Genomic DNA, 19,391 nt, shown 5'->3' with positions numbered 1-19,391 from the left:
TGTATTGTACTGGTAAAAGCTCATTGGCTCTGGAGATTGATTTGTCTCGGTAGCACTTGCTGATCTTGCTTTTCTTTAACAGAAACATTAGTTTCAAGTACCTTCAAAATGAATGCTTGGTTTGTAAATTGTCCTACATGAAAACAGTACCATGCAAAAGGCCTCTGCATAAATATATAAAGTCATTCAATCTGGGCAGTAATCATCCATTTGTTCAAGAAACACTAACATTAGAATAAATAGAAAAAAGAAACAAACAACACATTGTGATTTTATGTGTGTGAGTGTGTAAGTGAACCTATTTCCAAACCTGTCCCAGAGGAAGCCGGTCCAGTACAATAGCTGCTTCAGCTAAGCAGACATTCATTAAATTGAATCAGGTGTGCTGGGGATGGAAATGAATAAATTCATGTAGTGGCTGTCAGAATTCAATTGTTTAACTATATTTATATTAAGTTAGACTTGTTCTATTTGATTAAGTGTTTGTAAGAGAAACGGTTACTGCCAAAATAAACATTTTGAACAGTTTTCGTAGCTTACTAAGACTTTTCTACAGCACTGTGTGTGAGGTGCCAGAATGTTGTGGTTTTGTTTTTTTAGCATTTTGTCATTTTGGGATTTGTTATTTTTCCTGGTTTTCACATTTGGTCTTCATTTTCATTTTTTGTAAACACGGTTGTGCCACACATGGAGTACATCAAAACAAAAATTGTTTTTATTAGAAGACTGAGTGAGTGAGATAGAGACAGAGAATGAAGTTGAAGGCTGTTTCTTAGCAACAGGTGGAGCAAATAACTCTCTTTCTCACAACCAGTCAGGTGTGTGTGTGTGTGTGTGTGTGTGTGTGTGTGTGTGTGTGTGTGTGTGTGTGTGTGTGAGTGTGAGAGAGAGAGAGAGAGAGAGACACAGCGCACAGCAGGTCAGATGACTTTTTCTCCAGTTGTGTTTGCTTCTGCATGGATGTGTGTATGTGCAGGTAGTCCTTGTTTAAGACACTTAGCCTTTGATTTTTAGTCCACACTGGCAATTTGGCAGTAGTTTGGCTGTTGTGTGATATTACACTGCTTATCAATTATTCTCAATGTTACACATTTCAGCAGTAGTTGAGATTTACAGACATGTGACAAAGGTAAGATTAACATAAAGCATCTCTGTAAAGTGTGGGTCACAATGAGCCACCAGATCAGCTTCAGTGTGCTTTTGCATAGATTCTGCAAGTCTTTGGAATCTTAATGAAGGGGTAAAAGAGTGTTAGGAGTGAAAGAAATTACTCCCATCAGGATACACATATTTCCTCATAGTATAAAGGTGATCAGTTAGAGTAACTTTGTATTAATTTACAGTGATCCTTTCGTCTAAAGGGACATGTGAACCATGCCAGCTAAATGCTAAGGGTTGTGCATTCAGGTATGTATTGATCTAAATGCAGATGTCACTATTCCTATTGAAACACTAGTCAGTTGAGCAGTCTTTGTGACTGAAACTACTGCTATTCATATCCCAATAATAAGCCCTCTTTCAAAATCACATTGACCTTGCAATCTTGATCCTAAGCTGAGGTCAGCTGGTAAAGGACTTCATTGTGTGCTGGAGAGTGGCCTGTGGATCAAAAATGTTGTAACTTCACCCTTTTAATTACATAATTTAAAAAATATACAAGTGTGCAAGTTTTTTGTGTTGGAGATGGAGGTAACTAGAGGCAGAAATGTTTGGAAAATGCAATGATGTGTTGAAAGTACAAAATACTTTCATCTAGTATGAAAAAAAACTGTGACCCTTAATTTTTCCTTTCTCTCTCTTACTAGATCTTTCTATGTTATAGCTTGGCCTGTTTGATTTGTAGGCAGCACAATGAGATGCCACCTCTTTGAGCGCTTCAGTTGTGTTTTAGGTATTGGGCTGTGCATTGTGCAGCATCTGTCCCCTTTGTACAGGCTTTGGGAGCAGAGCCATAACCACACATACCTTGTGCCTCCTGGACAGCCTGTTTTGTAAAATGCACTGGCCTGGATATAATGCCAAGAAAAAATTATGTGCATTGTGGATCTTACTGAATGTCCTTCAATAGCGAACAAAATGTGTGAATCCTAAAATCAAGCAACTATTCAAGAGTTTTGTGTGAATGGACACACACCCTGTCCTCTGAGGGGTGTGTGTTTGTGTGTGTGTGTGTGTGTGTGTGTGTGAGTGTATATATGGGCTTATTAATTGAAAAGAATGAGAAAGGGTTCTGTATCAGGCTGTAGCAGCCAGATCAGCACTTCCGTACTGTTCCTTGTGAATGTCCTGCACTTGTGCAGAGAGAGAGAGAGAGATGGGGTGTGTGTGTGTGTGTGAGGCAGCAGGCAATGTGAGTGGAATTTTAATGGAGGCTCAGAGTTGGTTAAATTCCAGCACAGAGAGACTGACATCAACCAGAGAAATCCTCACACTCTGGATAATCTGTGTGTGTGTGTACACACACATGCAGGTTGCTTCCCTGCAGTGTCCTGAGATCAGATGAAAAAGCAAGAAATTGAGGACAAAGAAAGAATGGAAAAATAAGCCATGTCTTCAGCTGAGGGTGAAAAATTGACTTTCTAGACCAGTCAGTACTTATGTACGTGCCTGAAGAAGTTTAATGTAAAGCCCTCACATAGACAGTCACATAAATACATTTATGTTCAAGTGCATACTCTGCTGAGCAGTGTCAGAGCCCACCCTCTCATTCATCAAAGTGCAAGTTAATCATTTTTAGTACATTTTAAAATTTAGACAAAAAACCTCAACAACTAAATACAGTTAAATTTTTTTTGTATTTTCTGGATTTTCTCTTGTCTCTCAAAGATAAAAGCTTTAAGTACTGTTTTGTCTGCTGGTGATTTGTGGTGGTCTACTAGGTTTTGTTACATTGTTACAAGTTCCATTTGCTATATATCTTTGAATAATTATTTGAACTTGTCTGGAAACTTGCTTCCACATATTTTCCTTTGGCATTCCCCTTCCTACTGTAAATGGATTGTCTTATCTAATCTTATCAGAAATATCTCTTTTAGCCTTTTTGATGCACAGGCTGTTTCGAATGGATATTGAATAAGTGATAGGGTGTTGAAATTTTTGCACAGTAATCTAGGTGGACATGCGCGCACACAAATATATACACATGAAGGTTACAAGGTGCCAATTATGCCATTATTCAAACTGTAACATATCAAGTCATTGTTCAAAAATACATGTACTGTTGTATGCAAAAGTTTAGGCACCCAAAGTCGAAGTATGTTTTGATTTTCTAAGTAAAAAAGGAATTAATCTATAGAGAAAATACTTTAGAACATTTTAATGCATAAATATTGTTTATTTGTTGAATTTAACATATTTAACAGAACTTCTATACAGGCCAAATTTTATGTTGTGCTTTTTTTTCTAGTACTCTGCAAATAAGTGTAATGTATGCACTAAAATGTGCTGAAAAATATTAACTGTGCTCCCTGGATATATATATATATATATATATATATATATATATATATATATATATATATTATATATATATATAAACACTTAAACAACACAATATAACTCCATGTAAATCAAACTTCTGTGAAATCAAACTGTCCACTTTGGAAGCAACAGTGATTGACAATGAATTTCACATGCTGTTGTGCAAATGGAATAGACACCAGGTGGAAATTATTGGCAGTTAGCAAGACACACTCAATTAAGGAGTGGTTCTGCAGGTGGGGACCACAGACCACTTCTCAGCACCTATGCTTTCTAGCTGATGTTTTGGTCACTTTTGAATGTTGGTGGTGCTTTCACACTCGTGGTAGCATGAGACGGACTCTACAACCCACACAAGTGGCTCAGGTAGTGCAGCTCATCCAGGACGGCACATCAATGCAAGCTGTGGCAAGAAGGTTTGCTATGTTTGTCAGGGTAGTATACAGAGGCTGGAGGCGCTACCAGGAGACAGGCCAGTACACCAGGAGATGTGGAGGTGGCCGTAGGAGGGCAACAACCCAGCAGCAGGACCACTACCTCCACCTTTGTGCAAGGAGAAACAGGAGGAGCCCTGCAAAATGACCTCCAGCAGGCCACAAATGTGCATGTGTCTGCACAAATGGTTAGAAACCGACTCCATGAGGATGGTATGAGGGCCCAACGTCCACAGATGGGGGATGTGCTCACAGCCCAACACCGTGCAGGACGCTTGGCATTTGCCAGAGAACACCAGGATTGGCAAATTCACCACTAGCACCCTGTGCTCTTCACAGATGAAAGCAGGTTCACACTGAGCACATGTGACAGACGTGACAGAGTCTGGAGACGCCGTGGAGAGCGATCTGCTGCCTGCAACATCCTTCAGCATGACCAGTTTGGCAGTGGGTCAGTAATGGTGTGGGGTGGCATTTCTTTGGAGGGCCGCACAGCCCTCCATGTGCTCGCCAGAGGTAGCCTGACTGCCATTAGGTACCGAGATGAGATCCTTAGACCCCTTGTGAGACCATATGCTGGTGCGGTTGGCCCTGGGTTCATCCTAATGCAGGACTCTGCTAGACCTTATGTGGCTGGAGTGTGTCAGCAGTTCCTGCAAGATGAAGGCATTGAAGCTATGGACTGGCCCGCCCGTTCCCCAGACCTGAATCCGATTGAGCACATCTGGGACATTGTCTCGCTCCATTCACCAACGCCACGTTACACCACAGACTGTCCAGGAGTTGGCGGATGCTTTAGTCCACGTCTGGGAGGAGATTCCTCAGGAGACCATCCACCACCTTAGCAGGAGTTGCCCAGGCGTTGTAGGGAGGTCATACAGGCACGTGGAGGCCACACACAATACTGAGCCTCATTTTTACTTATTTTAAGGACATTACATCAAAGTTGGATCAGCCTGTAATGTGTTTTTCCACTTTAATTTTGTGTGTGACTCCAAATCCAGGCCTCCATTGGTTAATAAATTTGATTTCCATTGATGATTTTTGTGTGATTTTGTTGTCAGCACATTCAATTTTGTACAGAACAAAGTATTCAATGAGAATATTTCATTCATTTAGATCTAGGAGTGTTCCCTTTATTTTTTTTAGATACATACATACATTTTTTTTATACATACATACACACACACACACACACACACACACACACACACACATTAACGGGGAGCGAGGAGGCGGACGCATGTGCGGAGATAAGCGAGGTTTATTAAGGGCAAATCCAAAATCAGGGTCGAGACAGTCCAGGGTCATAGAGCCAACACGGATTGAATGGGGGGCAGACATGACAGACAAACAATAAGAAATAAGCGGGTTCAAACAATACAGCAGATAACACCAACACAACCAACATACATCAAACAAAGCAAACAAAGACCAGCGAAAAGAAAGGGCAAACACAGGGCACAAATACAACACTGGGAAGACGAGGGACAGGTGAAAACAATCAGGGGTGGAGTTACAAAACAAGGGGCAGGACTACGGATACCAAAACAAAGATGCACGTGGACTAAACACAAACACGTACTGGACTGGGAGGGGTCAATTGTGACACGGGATCAGGAATGCCGCAGGGTGCGTGCCACGGGATCAGGCTTGCCACTGGGTGTGGCCACGGAATCAGGAACTCGGGCTGGGGACCACTGCTCCAACCTGGAGGAACAGACAGACACAGAACCCACTCAGCCATTCTCAAAGCCCACTCGAGGCATGGCGGTGTTGGGACGTGGGTAATTTGGGCTACGTGGAAACAGCCGGAGTTTCATCCCAATGGAACAGCCACAAACCAGTATCTCGCATACTCGCTGTGTCCTGAGGCTGATCTTTCTGTAACGGGGAGCGAGGAGGCGGACGCATATGCGGAGATAAGCAAGATTTAGAATTAGTGGATATGAAATCCTCAAAAAGTGGGTGCACTTTGAAACTTGTAAAGATGATTCCAAGAAGATGCAATGTTAAATCTGCTAATGAGTACAGTGTTGAATATGATGCAGCCCTGCCAATTACAAAAGTGTGTGTGTGAAGCATTGTTATGACGCTGGCTATGCTTAAACAGTATATTATCAGTGTGGTAAAACGAAAGCTTCAATTTAAGTAGCAGAATAGTTTTAATTTATGTAGTCCAGTGTTTTTTTATAGAGTTTTATTCATTCATTAGCATTATTTTGCAGTGGGTTGTTAGTCAACTAAAAAAAATATTTTGTTGACTGTCCTTAGTGGGCAATATATCTATGGCCTGACTTTTTTTGCTGTTGTTGCAACTGAAAGACAGTTAAACAGCTGAGCTACATTAGTTCAGCTGAACCCATTGTGCCTGGTAAAAAATCTCACTCACTCTCACATTTTCCTAAGTATGAAAACACACACATATGTGCTTCAGCAGGAACAGGACACCCTATACCATCCGTTATAGACTGCTGCAGTGAGTTTTCACAGCAATATATCACTTGGGAGAGTGAAACGTGTGTGTGTGTGTGTGTGTGTGTGTACATGTATGAGTCTGTTTAGGGAAGTCCTCTGCGTCAAGATTTGAATGCGAGACAGTTACTCACAAAGACGATAATAAAATTCTTTACAATGTGCCATAGTAAATCATTCACACAGTCGCACAAGCGCATTCACAATCAGGTTTAATTTGCTACGGTAGATTACACTAATGCCTGCAGGACCAACATTGTCTCAGTGACCGAGTTCAGCAGTGGGTCATGAGGATTAGCCCAAGAGTCAAAGACAAGAGACAACATTTACAGAGCATCTGAATACATTTTTCTATATTTAGAATACAAACACTTGAATTCTTGCAGGTTTCTGAGTTTAGCATGTCAAATAACCAATAAGCTATGTAAGCTATGTTCATATCATGTTATATATTAATTTGATATGTTCATATCATAAATAACGGTATTGTTCTGAACCCTCACCAGTGACAGATTTGCTGTGCCTTGGAACGCTTGTTTTTTTTTTTTTTGTTTAGTTTTTTCTTTCTTTTTGTATTGAGGAATAAAAGTTAAACAAACATATCCAGTAGTTCCACACAAGAATCCCCTCAATTAGCTGGCATAACCTGAGGTGAATTTAAAAAAAAAAAAAAAAAAAAAAAAAAAAAAAAAAATATATATATATATATATATATATATATATATATCCATCCATCCATCCATCCATCCATCCATTATCTTCCGCTTGTCCGGGGTTCGGGTCGCGGGGGCAGCATCCTAAGCAATGAAGCCCAGACCTCCCTTTCCCCAGCCACTTCCACCAGCTCTCCAAGGGGGATTCCGAGGCGCTCCCAGGCCAGCTGGGCGATATAGTCGCGCCAGCGTGTCCTGGGTCTTCCCCGGGGTCTCCTCCCAGGTGGACTCGCCTGTGACACCTCCCGAGGGAGGCGTCCAGGAGGCATCCTAACCAGATGCCCGAACCACCTCAGCTGGCTCCTCTCGACGTGAAGAAGCAGCGGCTCTACTCCGAGTCCCTCCCGGATGACTGAACTTCTCACCCTATCTCTAAGGGAGAGTCCAGACACCCTGCGGAGGAAACTCATTTCAGCCGCTTGTATTCGCGATCTTATTCTTTCGGTCATTACCCAAAGCTCATGACCATAGGTGAGGGTGGGAACGTAGATCGACTGGTAAATCGAGAGCCTTGCCTTATGGCTCAGCTCTTTCTTTACCACAACAGACCGGTAAAGAGCCCGCATCACTGCTGACCCAGCACCAATCCGCCTGTCAATCTCCCGCTCCCTTGTACCATCACTCGTGAACAAGACCCCGAGATACTTGAACTCCTCCACTTGAGGCAAGAGCCTATCCCCGACCCAGAGAGGGCTCTCCACCCTTTTCCGCCTGAGAACCATGGTCTCGGATTTAGAGGTACTGATTCTTATCCCAGCTGCTTCACACTCGGCTGCAAACCGATCCAGCGAAAGCTGAAGTTCGCGGCCTGATGTCCCCAATAGGACCACATCATCTGCAAACAGCAGTGATGTGACCCTGAGGTCACCAAACCGGACACCCTCCATCCCTTGACTGCGCCTAGAAATTCTATCCATAAAAATTATGAACAGAATCGGTGACAAAGGGCAGCCCTGACTATGCGAACCAAACTCCAGCTTTGTTTGTACAGGGCCTGAATGGCTCGTAGCAAAGAGCCATGTACCCTGTACTCCCGAAGCACCTCCCACAGAATACCCCGGGGAACACAGTCGAATGCCTTCTCCAGATCCACAAAGCACATGTGGACTGGTTGGGCAAACTCCCATGAACCCTCCAGAATCCTGGAGAGGGTGAAGAGTTGGTCCAGTGTTCCACGACCAGGGCGGAACCCGCACTGTTCCTCCTGGATCCGAGGTTCGACTATAAGCCGGACTCTCTTCTCCAGTACCCCTGCATAGACCTTGCCAGGGAGGCTGAGGAGTGTGATTCCCCTGTAGTTGGAACACACCCTCCGGTCCCCTTTTTTAAAAAGAGGCACCACCACCCCAGTCTGCCAATCCAGTGGCACCGCCCCCGATGTCCACGCAATGTTGAAAAGGCGTGTCAGCCAAGACAGCCCCACAACATCCAGAGCCTTGAGGAACTCAGGGCGGATCTCATCCACCCCTGGAGCCTTGCCACCAAGGAGCTTCTTAACTACCTTAGCGACTTCGGCCTCAGTAATGGACAAGCCTATTCCCATGTCCCCAGACTCAGCCTCCTCACTGGAGAACGTGTCGGTGGGATTGAGAAGGTCCTCAAAGTATTCCTTCCACCGCCCAATGACGTCTTCAGTCGAGGTCAGCAGCACACCATCTCCACTATATACAGTGCTAGTGGCACACTGCTTTCCCCTTCTGAGTCGCCTGACGGTTTGCCAGAATCTTTTCGGAGCCGACTTAAAGTCAGTTTCCAAGGCCTCACCAAACTCCTCCATTACACGGGTTTTTGCCTTGGCAACAACTGAAGCCGCAGATCGCTTGGCCTGTCGATACCTGCCAGCTGCCTCTGGTGTCCCACAGGCCAACCATGCCCGGTAGGACTCCTTCTTCAGCTTGACGGCATCTCTCACCTGGGGTGTCCACCACCGGATTCGAGGATTACCGCCCCGATAGGCACCAACTACCTTACGGCCACAGCTACAGTCAGCCGCTTCAGCAATGGAGGAACGGAACATGGCCCATTCTGAGTCAATGTCCCCCACCTCCCCCGATATCTGGTCAAAGTTCTGACGGAGGTGTGAGTTGAAGATCAATCTGACAGGTTCTTCTGCTAGACGTTCCCAGCAAACCCTCACTATGCGTTTGGGCTTACCTGGTCTGACCGGCATCTTCCCCCACCACCTGATCCAAATCAGTTGACAGCTCAGCTCCTCTCTTTACCCGAGTGTCCAAAACACATGGCCGCAAGTCCGATGACACGACTACAAAGTCAATCATTGAAATGCGGCCTAGGGTGTCCTGGTGCCATGTGCACTTATGGACATCCTTGTGCCAAACATGGTGTTCGTGATGGACAAACTGTGGTTTGCACAGAAGTCCAAAAACTGAACACCACTCGGGTTCAGATCAGAGAGGCCATTCCTCCCAATCACACCCCTCCAGGTCTCACTGTCATTGCCCACGTGAGCGTTGAAGTCCCCCAGTAGGACAATAGAGTCTCCAGGAGGAGCACTTTCAAGCACCCTTCCCAAGGACTCTAAGAAGGCTGGGTACTCTGAACTGCTGTTCGGTGCATAAGCACAGACAACAGTCAGGACCCGTTCCCCAACCCGAAGGCGTAGGGAAGCTACCCTCTCGTCCACCGGAGAAAACCCCAACATACAGGCACCGAGTCGAGGGGCTATAAGAAAGCCCACACCTGCCCGCCGCCTCTCACCATGGGCAACTCCAGAAAAGAATAAAGTCCAGCCCCTCTCAAGGAGATTGGACCCAGAGCCCAAGCTGTGTGTTGAGGTGAGCCTGACTATATCTAGCCGGTATCTCTCAACCTCGCGCACCAACTCAGGCTCCTTCCCCGCCAGTGAGGTAACGTTCCAAGTTCCAAAAGCCAGTTTCAGCATCCGAGGATCAGAACGCCAAGGCCCACGCCTTCGGACACTGCCCGATCCACAACGCACCGAACCCCTACTACTGCCCCTCCCATTGGTGGTGGGTCGATGGGAGGGGGGACTCATGTAACTCCTTCGGGCTGGGCCCGGCCGGGCACCATGAGTAAATGCCCGGCCACCAGACGCTCGCTGGCGAGCCCCTCCCCCAGGCCTGGCTCCAGGGTGGGGCCCCGGTAACCTTGTTCTGGGCAGGGTACACAAGTCCTGTTTTTTTGTCTTCATAGGGGTTATTATGGATCACACTTTGTCTGACCTGTCACTTAGGACCAGTTTGCCATGGGAGACCCTACCAGGAGCTTTTGCTCCAGACAACATAGCTCCTAAGATCATTCAAGCACGCAAATCCCTCCACCACGATAAGGTGGTGATCCAAGGAGAGGATATATATATATATATATATATATATATATATATATATATATATATATATTTACACACTTAGATGGATTCTATGTAATACAGTGTATCACAAAAGTGAGTACACCCCTCACATTTCTGCAGATATTTAAGTATGTCTTTTCAACAACACTGACACAATGACACTTTGACACAATGAAAAGTAGTCTGTGTGCAGCTTGTATAACAGTGTAAATTTATTCTTCCCTCAAAATAACTCAATATACAGCCATTAATGTCTAAACCACTGGCAACAAAAGTGAGTACACCCCTAAGAGACAGTTCCTGAAGTGTCAATATTTTGTGTGGCCACCATTATTTTCCACAACTGCCTTAACTCTCCTGGGCATGTAGTTTACCAGAGCTTCACAGGTTGCCACTGGAATGCTTTTCCACTCCTTCATGACTACATCACGAAGCTGGTGGATATACTTGAGACTTTGCGTTCATCCACCTTCCGCTTGAGGATGCCCCAAGGATGTTCTATTGGGTTTAGGTCTGGAGACGTGCTTGGCCAGTCCATCACCTTTACCCTCAGCCTCTTCAATAAAGCAGTGGTCATCTTAGAAGTGTGTTTGGGGTCATTATCATGCTGAAACACTGTCCTGCAACCCAGTTTCTGGATGGAGGGGATCATGCTCTGCTTTAGTATTTCACAGTATATATTGGAGTTCATGTGTCCCTCAGTGAAATGTAACTCCCCAACACCTGCTGCACTCATGCAGCCCCAGACCGTGACATTCCCACCACCATGCTTGACTGTAGGCATGACACACTTATCTTTGTACACCTCACCTGATTGCCACCACACATGCTTGAGACCATCTGAACCAAACAAATTAATCTTGGTCTCATCAGACCATAGGACATGGTTCCAGTAATCCATGTCCTTTGTTGACATGTCTTCAGCAAACTGTTTGTGGGCTTTCTTGTGTACAGACTTCAGAAGAGGCTTCCTTCTGGGGTGACAGCCATGCAGACCAATTTGATGTAGTGTGCGGTGTATGGTCCGAGCACTGACAGGCTGACCCCCCACCTCTTCAATCTCTGCAGCAATGCTGACAGCACTCCTCCGCCTATCTTTCAAAGACAGCATTTGGATGTGACACGTGCACTCAGCTTCTTTGGACGATCAACACAAGGTCTGTTCTGATTGGACCCTGCTCTTTTAAAACGCTGGATGATCTTGGCCACTGTGCTGCAGCTCAGTTTCAGGGTGTTGGCAATCTTCTTGCAGCCTTGGCCATCTTCATGTAGCGCAACAATTCGTCTTTTAAGATCCTCAGAGAGTTCTTTGTCATGAGGTGTCATGTTGGAACTTTCAGTGACCAGTATGAGAGAGTGTGAGAGCTGTACTACAAATTTGAACACACCTGCTCCCTATGCACACCTGAGACCTAGTAACACTAACAAGTCACATGACATTTTGGAGGGAAAATGACAAGCAGTGCTCAATTTGGACATTTAGGGGTGTAGTCTCTTAGGGGTGTACTCACTTTTGTTGCCGGTGGTTGAGGGAAGAATACATTTACACTGTTATATAAGCTGCACACAGACTACTTTTCATTGTGTCAAAGTGTAATTTTGTCAGTCTTGTCCCATGAAAAGATATACTTAAATATCTGCAGAAATGTGAGGGATGTACTCACTTTTGTGATACACTGTACCTTGAACTGAATCAAGTGAAGTCTTGCACAAAACTAACTTAAATGTACTACTTTGTTTATGGCTTTGTCCCACCATTGCTCTGTGAAAGTAGTACCCAGCTCATGTTCTCTAGCACTTTTAATTTTAGTAAGAGAGTGTTGATCTAAAGCCATGATATGTAAGTAAATCTTAGATATAATAGATTTCTGAAAGAGGTTCCAAGTCAAAAGGTCATCCCATGATTGTTTGGTGGAAAGACATGTATAATTTGGGAAAAGGGAAGAAACACAATGTCTGAGTTGTAAATATCTAAACAAATTAGATGGGGGCAAATTAAAATCTGCAGCTAATTGAGCAAAACTGTAAAAAGTAACATCCTTATAAAGGTCATAAAAAGATGCCTCTCTCATGCCATATATTAAAATCTGTGTCGGGGGAAATAGATGATTTTCCAATATAGGCATCGATATAGAGGAAGACATGAGCTTAAAATGACGTCTAAATTGAGACCAGAGTCGCAGGGTAGACAGCACCACCGGATTGTACGTAGAACTTGCCAGGTTGAGTGGTAAGGACGAAGTGAGAAGTGCGAGCGGAGAGGACGGAAAACAAGAGCAAGTCTCCAATCTACACCACAGCAATTCCGGAGATTGAAGCCAACAAAAGGTCTTTTGAATGTGTGCTGACCAGTAATAGGACAAGAAATTAGGAAGGGCAGCCCCCCCATCAAATTTAAATCTCTGTAATAGTGATTTTCTCAATCTAGGAACCTTCCCATTCCATATAAAGGGGTCAAAAGCTGATCCAGGTTCTTAAAGAACTTTTTTGGCAAAAATAAAGGAATAGTTTGAAAAGAAATTTGGGCATAACATTCATTTTTATAACATTTATTCTAGCAATCAATGATAGAGGAAGAGGTTTCCACCTCTGTAAATCCTGTTTAAATGTATTAATTAAAAAAGAAAAATTAGAGAGGGTAATGTTTGAGATATATGAATCCCTAAATATTTGAATCCAGTCAAAGCGAATTGAAAGGGAACAGTAGACTGATTGAGTGACAATGCAAGTTAATTCACTGGGAAACATTCGCTTTTCTGTATGTTCACTTTATAACCTGAAAACGAGCCAAACCTCTTCAAAAGCAATAGAATTGGAGGAAGGGAGCTCGCTGGATCAGTCATGTACACTAACAAGTCATCGGCGTATAATGATCATTTCAATTCGATACCCGCGCGAGAGATCCCCTGGAAAGATGGAAGAGATTTCAAGGCGATCGACAAAGGTTCTATAACAATGGCAAACAATAAAGGGGACAAAGGGCATCGTGTTTTTTTATTACATAAGAACATTGTCTTTGTACTGGAAACACAATCCAGACTTGTGTAACCACAGGGTTAATTTTACAAAAGAGCAGTTCTTTTTATTGGGTGGACAAGCAAGAAGAAAATGTGCACAAGCATTTTAGGGAATCAAGCTGTACAGATACAGATTTGAATAAAGAAGTTAGGTAATGCATTTAACTTTCATCTTTAAATCATATTTTAGCAATATCCAGAGAACTACATTTTTTTTATGCATTTGACTCTTTTGCATAGGTTTGTGTAAGACATTTCCTTGGACAGGTGATGTAAAATGTGATGGACTATTTAGCCAACTCATCTTTACTTGTTCTCATTTATACTAAAGGTAGATTTGCCAGGGTTATCTAAGGTCTATCCAATGTTCAGCTTGCAGTAAGATAGTATTTGGTGACTTGTTGTTTAAAATATTCAACAGGTGTTTAGGTGACTGAGTGTTCCTGGCCCACTTCCTGAGAAAGGGCATTGTTCTTCTGCCTCTGGCTCAATGCTCTCAGATGCTCTTAGTGCAATTGCATTGCTCTCTTATCTAAAGCATACAGAGCAATGAGAACTGAAAAGCAAGAAGGTTACTGGCTCATATTTTTCTCTGGCCGTCTTATTCAGCTGGTCTGTGCATACATCATTTTAGGTATTACACTTTTTACACCAGAGTTTACCAGAAAACGAGCAAATGCACACAGAAAAAATGATATGCATTCAACATATTCAACATCATTTCAACATAGCTGTCTCGTATCGCATAAGAAGTGCTTATTTCTCATGGTCAGTGTCTATGCTGACATTGATGTCTCAAAGCTTTGATAATGTTGTGTTGTTTTGATATTTCATACTACTTCATGTCTTTCGTGGAGGATTATTGCCCCCCAAGACACACACAAGAAGATTAATTGCTCCTTTTAACCCCCCATACTGCAGTGTGTGTCAAAGTTTTGATGTGTGTAGTCCAAGTGCAGTTCACACTGCAGTAATATGACCTTTACTTATTGTACATGTTAGGCCTTTGGTCTTGTCTATTTTGGAGGTTTTTAGGTTTGTGTCACTAGAAACTTGAAGTTTTGTGCTGTAGAGCTCTGTTGCCATGCTAGAGCAGAGCTTCTCCAGTCCTGTGGGGGCAGTACTACTCTGTGACCTCTTTAGAACTGTGCTCATTGTGCATTCATGGGTTTGCTGAGACTGCATTCTTCTCTCAGAAAAAGGTGGTGGAGCAATTGAGGAGAGATTTGCTGGTGAAGCAGGAGTCAGCGGAGATCAGGCTCCAGACGCAGACACAGCTCCCCCTACAGACCGAAGGGAAGACTACCACCCTTGTCTCCAGTCAGAGCCAGAGCCTTCCTCCACCTCACCTCAGTGCTCCACAGGTAGTCATCCCCCCATTCCCTTCTAAAAAGTGCCATTCTTTAGATCTATTTCTTTAACGTAGGTGTTGTTATACTACTGATCATATATGTTCTTGCCACTCCATGCCTAGTTTCCTATATACTTTCTCTCCGGAGAGTTCTGATGTTGCTCACTTAAACTTGAGCAAGCGATCTGAGGTATACATATTGGCTCTTTAAGTTGGATATGGCCCCATCTGATCGTGAAACAAGTGTACACAAGCTTCAGGGACAGTTTAGTTCACATCTAGTCACGTGTGTGTAGTTTGAGCACAAACACTGCTATTTTGTAATATCTGAAAAATGTTTGATTAAATAATAGCAACAATAACTATATACATAGAAAATAACAATAGTAATAATGGTTTATACAATAATATTTTAAAATTATAAATAAAGTAAAAGTCTTGTTTTATAAATACAAAAAGTCCTGCAGGAATTTTAGACTTCAGTCTTTAAAAATTAATTACTTCAATTGAATTGTAATAGTAAAAATAGGTAAATGCTTGAGAATCAGACAGTCATTCCAGATTTAGCAGTTGCAGAAGATCCTGTGTTTGGCCATAAAATCCTATGCTATGCCCAGACTTTCTTTTCATGGAAAAACCATTGGCTTATGAACCTGCTAAAAACTTTCCTTTAATTGCCTCACTGTTATAACATCTGCATGACATATGGTGTGTTTAATGTAAACTATATGAGGATAAATTAAAGCATCACGTGCATTACAGCAGAGTATATTTCATGTGTTTTAATCTGCTCTCTCTCTCTCTTTCTCTCTCTCTCTCTCTCTCTCTCCTCTTCCTCTTCCCCTCTCTCTCTCTCTCTCTCTCTCTTCCCCTCTCTCTCTCTCTCTAGAATTCAGTCAGTGTGACCCCAGTCATCGCCACTAAGACACTACCTCTGGTGCTGAGAGCTGCCACACCCACCACGCCCATTGCCATGATGCCAACACCCACTATTGCTATGGTTACCACTCTCACAAACACACCCCTCTCCAGCCTTCCAAACTCAGACCCTCAGAGTTCACCAATCAGCCTCCAATCGTGCAGCAAGCCAGTGAATCAGGGAACAGAACCTGTTCGGATAGTTCCCAAAAACACTATTGTTGTAAGTTAAGATTTCATTATGTCTCATATTACATAGCAATGGATTCAGACTACAAAAAATCTTTTGTCATTGTAAAATGTGTCTGCAAAATTAATCTGCAAATAGTCCTCTCATATGAGTATGCTTACCAGCTCCCGTCCTGTGGCACATATTTAAACAGAGAGATGGGTAGAGATGTTTATTGTTATCTCAGTATGTCTCTCTTTATCACTGAGTAAATGGGCAGTCTTGTCACAGGTTCAGGCCGCCACTCAGCCAATCAAAGTTCCTCAGTTTGTCCCGCCCACCAGACAGACAGCTCGACCAGCCTCTCTACCGCAGGTTTGTTCCCATGGAAACCTCTCAGCCCTTGCCCTCCCTAACTGCCGTGTAGAGAGAGTCTGTCGCTGCTGTGACTGTGTATGTGTGTGGCTTTCTTGCTCAGAACTGCTGGACCAAAGCTTTGCTGTTTCTGCATGGACCCTTTTCATGTTTGTAAAGAAAGCTCTCTACCAGACGCAGCAGCTGTCAACCTCCTATTCAGTCCTACAATATAATAGGAAAAGGCTTTCTGGGAATATTGAAATATTATAATTGTTCTACTGCTGCAGAGTCCAAATAGTTGATGTTAAAGCATCACACAAAAAACTCAATGTTGACAATTTAATTGTAGACAGAAATAGTGGCAAAAGTGTTTAAAGTGCATTAGTGCATTTAAAGCCATTTGAATTGGACCTGAAGCCAATGGGCCTTATTAATTGCCCATAATGCTGTGCATGTGAAAAAGGTCCAAAGCGCAGTGGCTTCGCTGTGGGCCATTGACTGTACCTTTCCTGAATGTCTGTATTCTTGGCTGCCCCTGTTTCATTCTTTAGTACAGACCTTCAAACATAACCTTCAACCTCACACCTCTTGCTTTGCCTGTTCCTCCTGACCTTAACCCAAACACGGAGTACAACCCTCACCCAGCCTAGACCTTTCTACTACAGTTGTGAGAGTGGGATGATACCAGTTTGTTAGTGAAGCAGACTAGCTTGAATCACATGAAAGATTTAGTGATGGCTTTATAACAGTCTAAGCATTAACCAGATCATATTTTAAAATTTTATGTAGAGTGCAATATTTAATACAACAAAGTTGAGCCTAAAATGCTGTTTTCTTTTGTTTTTTTGTTTTTTTGTGAAGTTGCGAGGCAACCAACTTCTCTTTTCTGCTTTGTTTAGTGATTAAGCCTTTAAAGCTGATAAGGCCTTGAGGAATCATTCATTCATTGGCTTCTTTTCCATTGTCTAGCCAAATGGTTCTCAGGGCTGTACCATGCTGTACCATGCTATTCCATGCTGGTGCAGAGTCATGAGACCGGTTACCATTTGTCACTCCAAAACCAGCCTCTTCACGGGATCTCAGAATCTTTATCCTCTAAACAGGTGTTATTTGTGCATCAGGTTTTCTCTTGCGTTCGCTATTAAGTTTTTTATCGTCTATATTTGTGATAGCCAAGCAGTAGTTCGATAAATTGAACCTGTACTGGGGTGTTTGAGTTGAGTCTTTTTGTTAGTCGAACAGTTTAAAATTAGTGTTCCTCAACCAGAGAGGATTTTACAAGGATTTTATGTACGTCACGTTTTACAGAGCCTAATATCATTTAAACATTTATGGAATCCAGAGGATTCCAAGCCTTAGTTTCATTATCTGCTCCTCTAATGTTCGCAACTAGCATGAGAGGATGTCCTTAGTAGTTTCTTTTATGAGAAAAAGCAACAAGACTACACAGTGAGCAGTGAGTGGTTCGCAGCTGACTTAACTTACCGCTGTGTTTTACGTATCATTGTATGTTTTATGTATATTTATGTGAGATGCTAGTGTTCCTAGAGCAAATTTCACTTCTTGAGATATACAGATATGCAACACATATACTATGTGCTCACATAAAACAGCTATGATAAAAATCTGAGAGTTTAATTACACAGTTTAACTCTAACTAAAATTAAATTAGTATGCTAGTGAAATGCAAACACAAGTTGAACTGAACTACAATTGTGGTCATACATGTTTGATTAACTACCTCAGTTTTATGTGGCTGTGAAACTAGGCTAGTTGCTGGTGTGATCGAATGTTTTGAAATGACTTCAAATGTAATATTACAACAGGGCAAAATCAATGCACATTATAGCAGAGCTCAGTTCCACTTGCCGTTCCCATAAACCAAAGGTCCTGGTGCTCTGCTGTATTGTGCTCAGCCACAGATTAACTCTCAGTTATAAGGAATCCAGTGTTAGTTACCCTGGACAACTGCCACAATAATCATGATAGCAATTGATAGACATAATTTTTTCATTTTGTACCAGTGATCCGATGTTTTCTACATAGACAGTGACCAACACTTTTGTCTGAAGAGTCTGGGGACTGAGGTGATGAGTCATGCTAAAATAAACAACATATATGAATTCTGCCTGTTTTATTTCTCAGCAGTTGACAGGGACTAAAGTTTGGGACATGTGTCTTCAAAAGTCCCTGCAATAACTAGCATGTGACCTCATGCTTTATCTAAACAGTGCTACGTATTTTTCTTTGGTTGAGAGCTATAGTTCAGAATGAAAGGTTTCAAGCATTCATGTTTTGATCTTTGTCTAAGAAACAAGGTTAATTTCTTTAAACGCATGAACTGATGGTCAAATGAATAGTGCAGTAATATTGTTAGTAATAAGTAAACAAAGGTGGTGTGTTCAAGTTCTCATTAGAAATCTGTTATACAGTCTAATCACACTGTTTGACTGCTTACCCGAGAGGCTTATGGGAAAGCTTTAGCTCCTGGCCATCAGAGATCCTAACCCTGTAGCACCATTTGTAGTAGATGCAAGCTGTCTTTCGGAGCTGCTCACAGAGAGCAGTCTCAGGTGATGTCATTGGTCAGTACTTTTCTTTGCTTGTGCCAGTTTACCTGGAACAAAGAGTGTATCCGGACAGGGCAAAGCCAGACTAAACTTAAAGTCAACAGTGCTAGCAGGTGCTTAAAACCATTTATTTACAGTTACCCTTGCTTTAAATATGTGTATATTTGTCTATAAGCTGTGTTTATGACAGCTTGGAGTTCAGAATTTTCCAACATTCCAATCACCTACTTCCCACCAAAAGCATTATTCCATATTCAGCTATTTCAGGTCAGAAATGAATGGACACTCACAGTAAAGCTGGGCAGACTCTTTATAAAATTCTTTCAAATTCTAACAGATTTTGAAAACCGAAGAGTATGGAGTTCATTTTTTGCCAAAAGTAAAAAAAAAACCTCAAACAAAATATTAAGTATCAAAATGTCCAAAATATGTTCAAAATACAAAGAATGAGAGTTAAGTTAAACTTATTTTTTCAGAAGGATTATCACTCATTTTTAATATGAATATTTTACTTGCTTTGCCAGTGTTTGCTTTTATTTTTTGCTATTTGCTGATACATTTTTTGCTGCTGGAAAT

The 19,391-nt window shown here is 42.5% G+C and overlaps 1 protein-coding gene across 7 annotated transcripts in view; it reads left to right on the top strand.

Moving 5' to 3' along the window:
* Positions 1-19,391, top strand: part of phf21aa (PHD finger protein 21Aa) — a 50,781-nt gene that overhangs the window by 15,478 nt on the left and 15,912 nt on the right. For 5 of the 7 annotated variants that reach the window (XM_017709570.2, XM_017709565.2, XM_017709568.2 and 2 more), the window contains exons 6-8: positions 14,647-14,814; positions 15,691-15,942; positions 16,180-16,263. In XM_017709570.2, the coding sequence (XP_017565059.1) occupies positions 14,647-14,814; positions 15,691-15,942; positions 16,180-16,263 (504 nt within the window). The remainder of the gene's footprint in view (positions 1-14,646; positions 14,815-15,690; positions 15,943-16,179; positions 16,264-19,391) is intronic. The other 2 variants (XM_017709567.2, XM_017709571.2) reach the window with 1 other exon arrangement.

Source organism: Pygocentrus nattereri, chromosome 25 (assembly GCF_015220715.1).
Source record: "Pygocentrus nattereri isolate fPygNat1 chromosome 25, fPygNat1.pri, whole genome shotgun sequence".
NCBI classification, from domain to species: Eukaryota; Metazoa; Chordata; class Actinopteri; order Characiformes; family Serrasalmidae; genus Pygocentrus; species Pygocentrus nattereri.
Note: the sequence above shows the minus strand (reverse complement) of the source record. Positions and strands in the feature narration are given on the sequence as shown.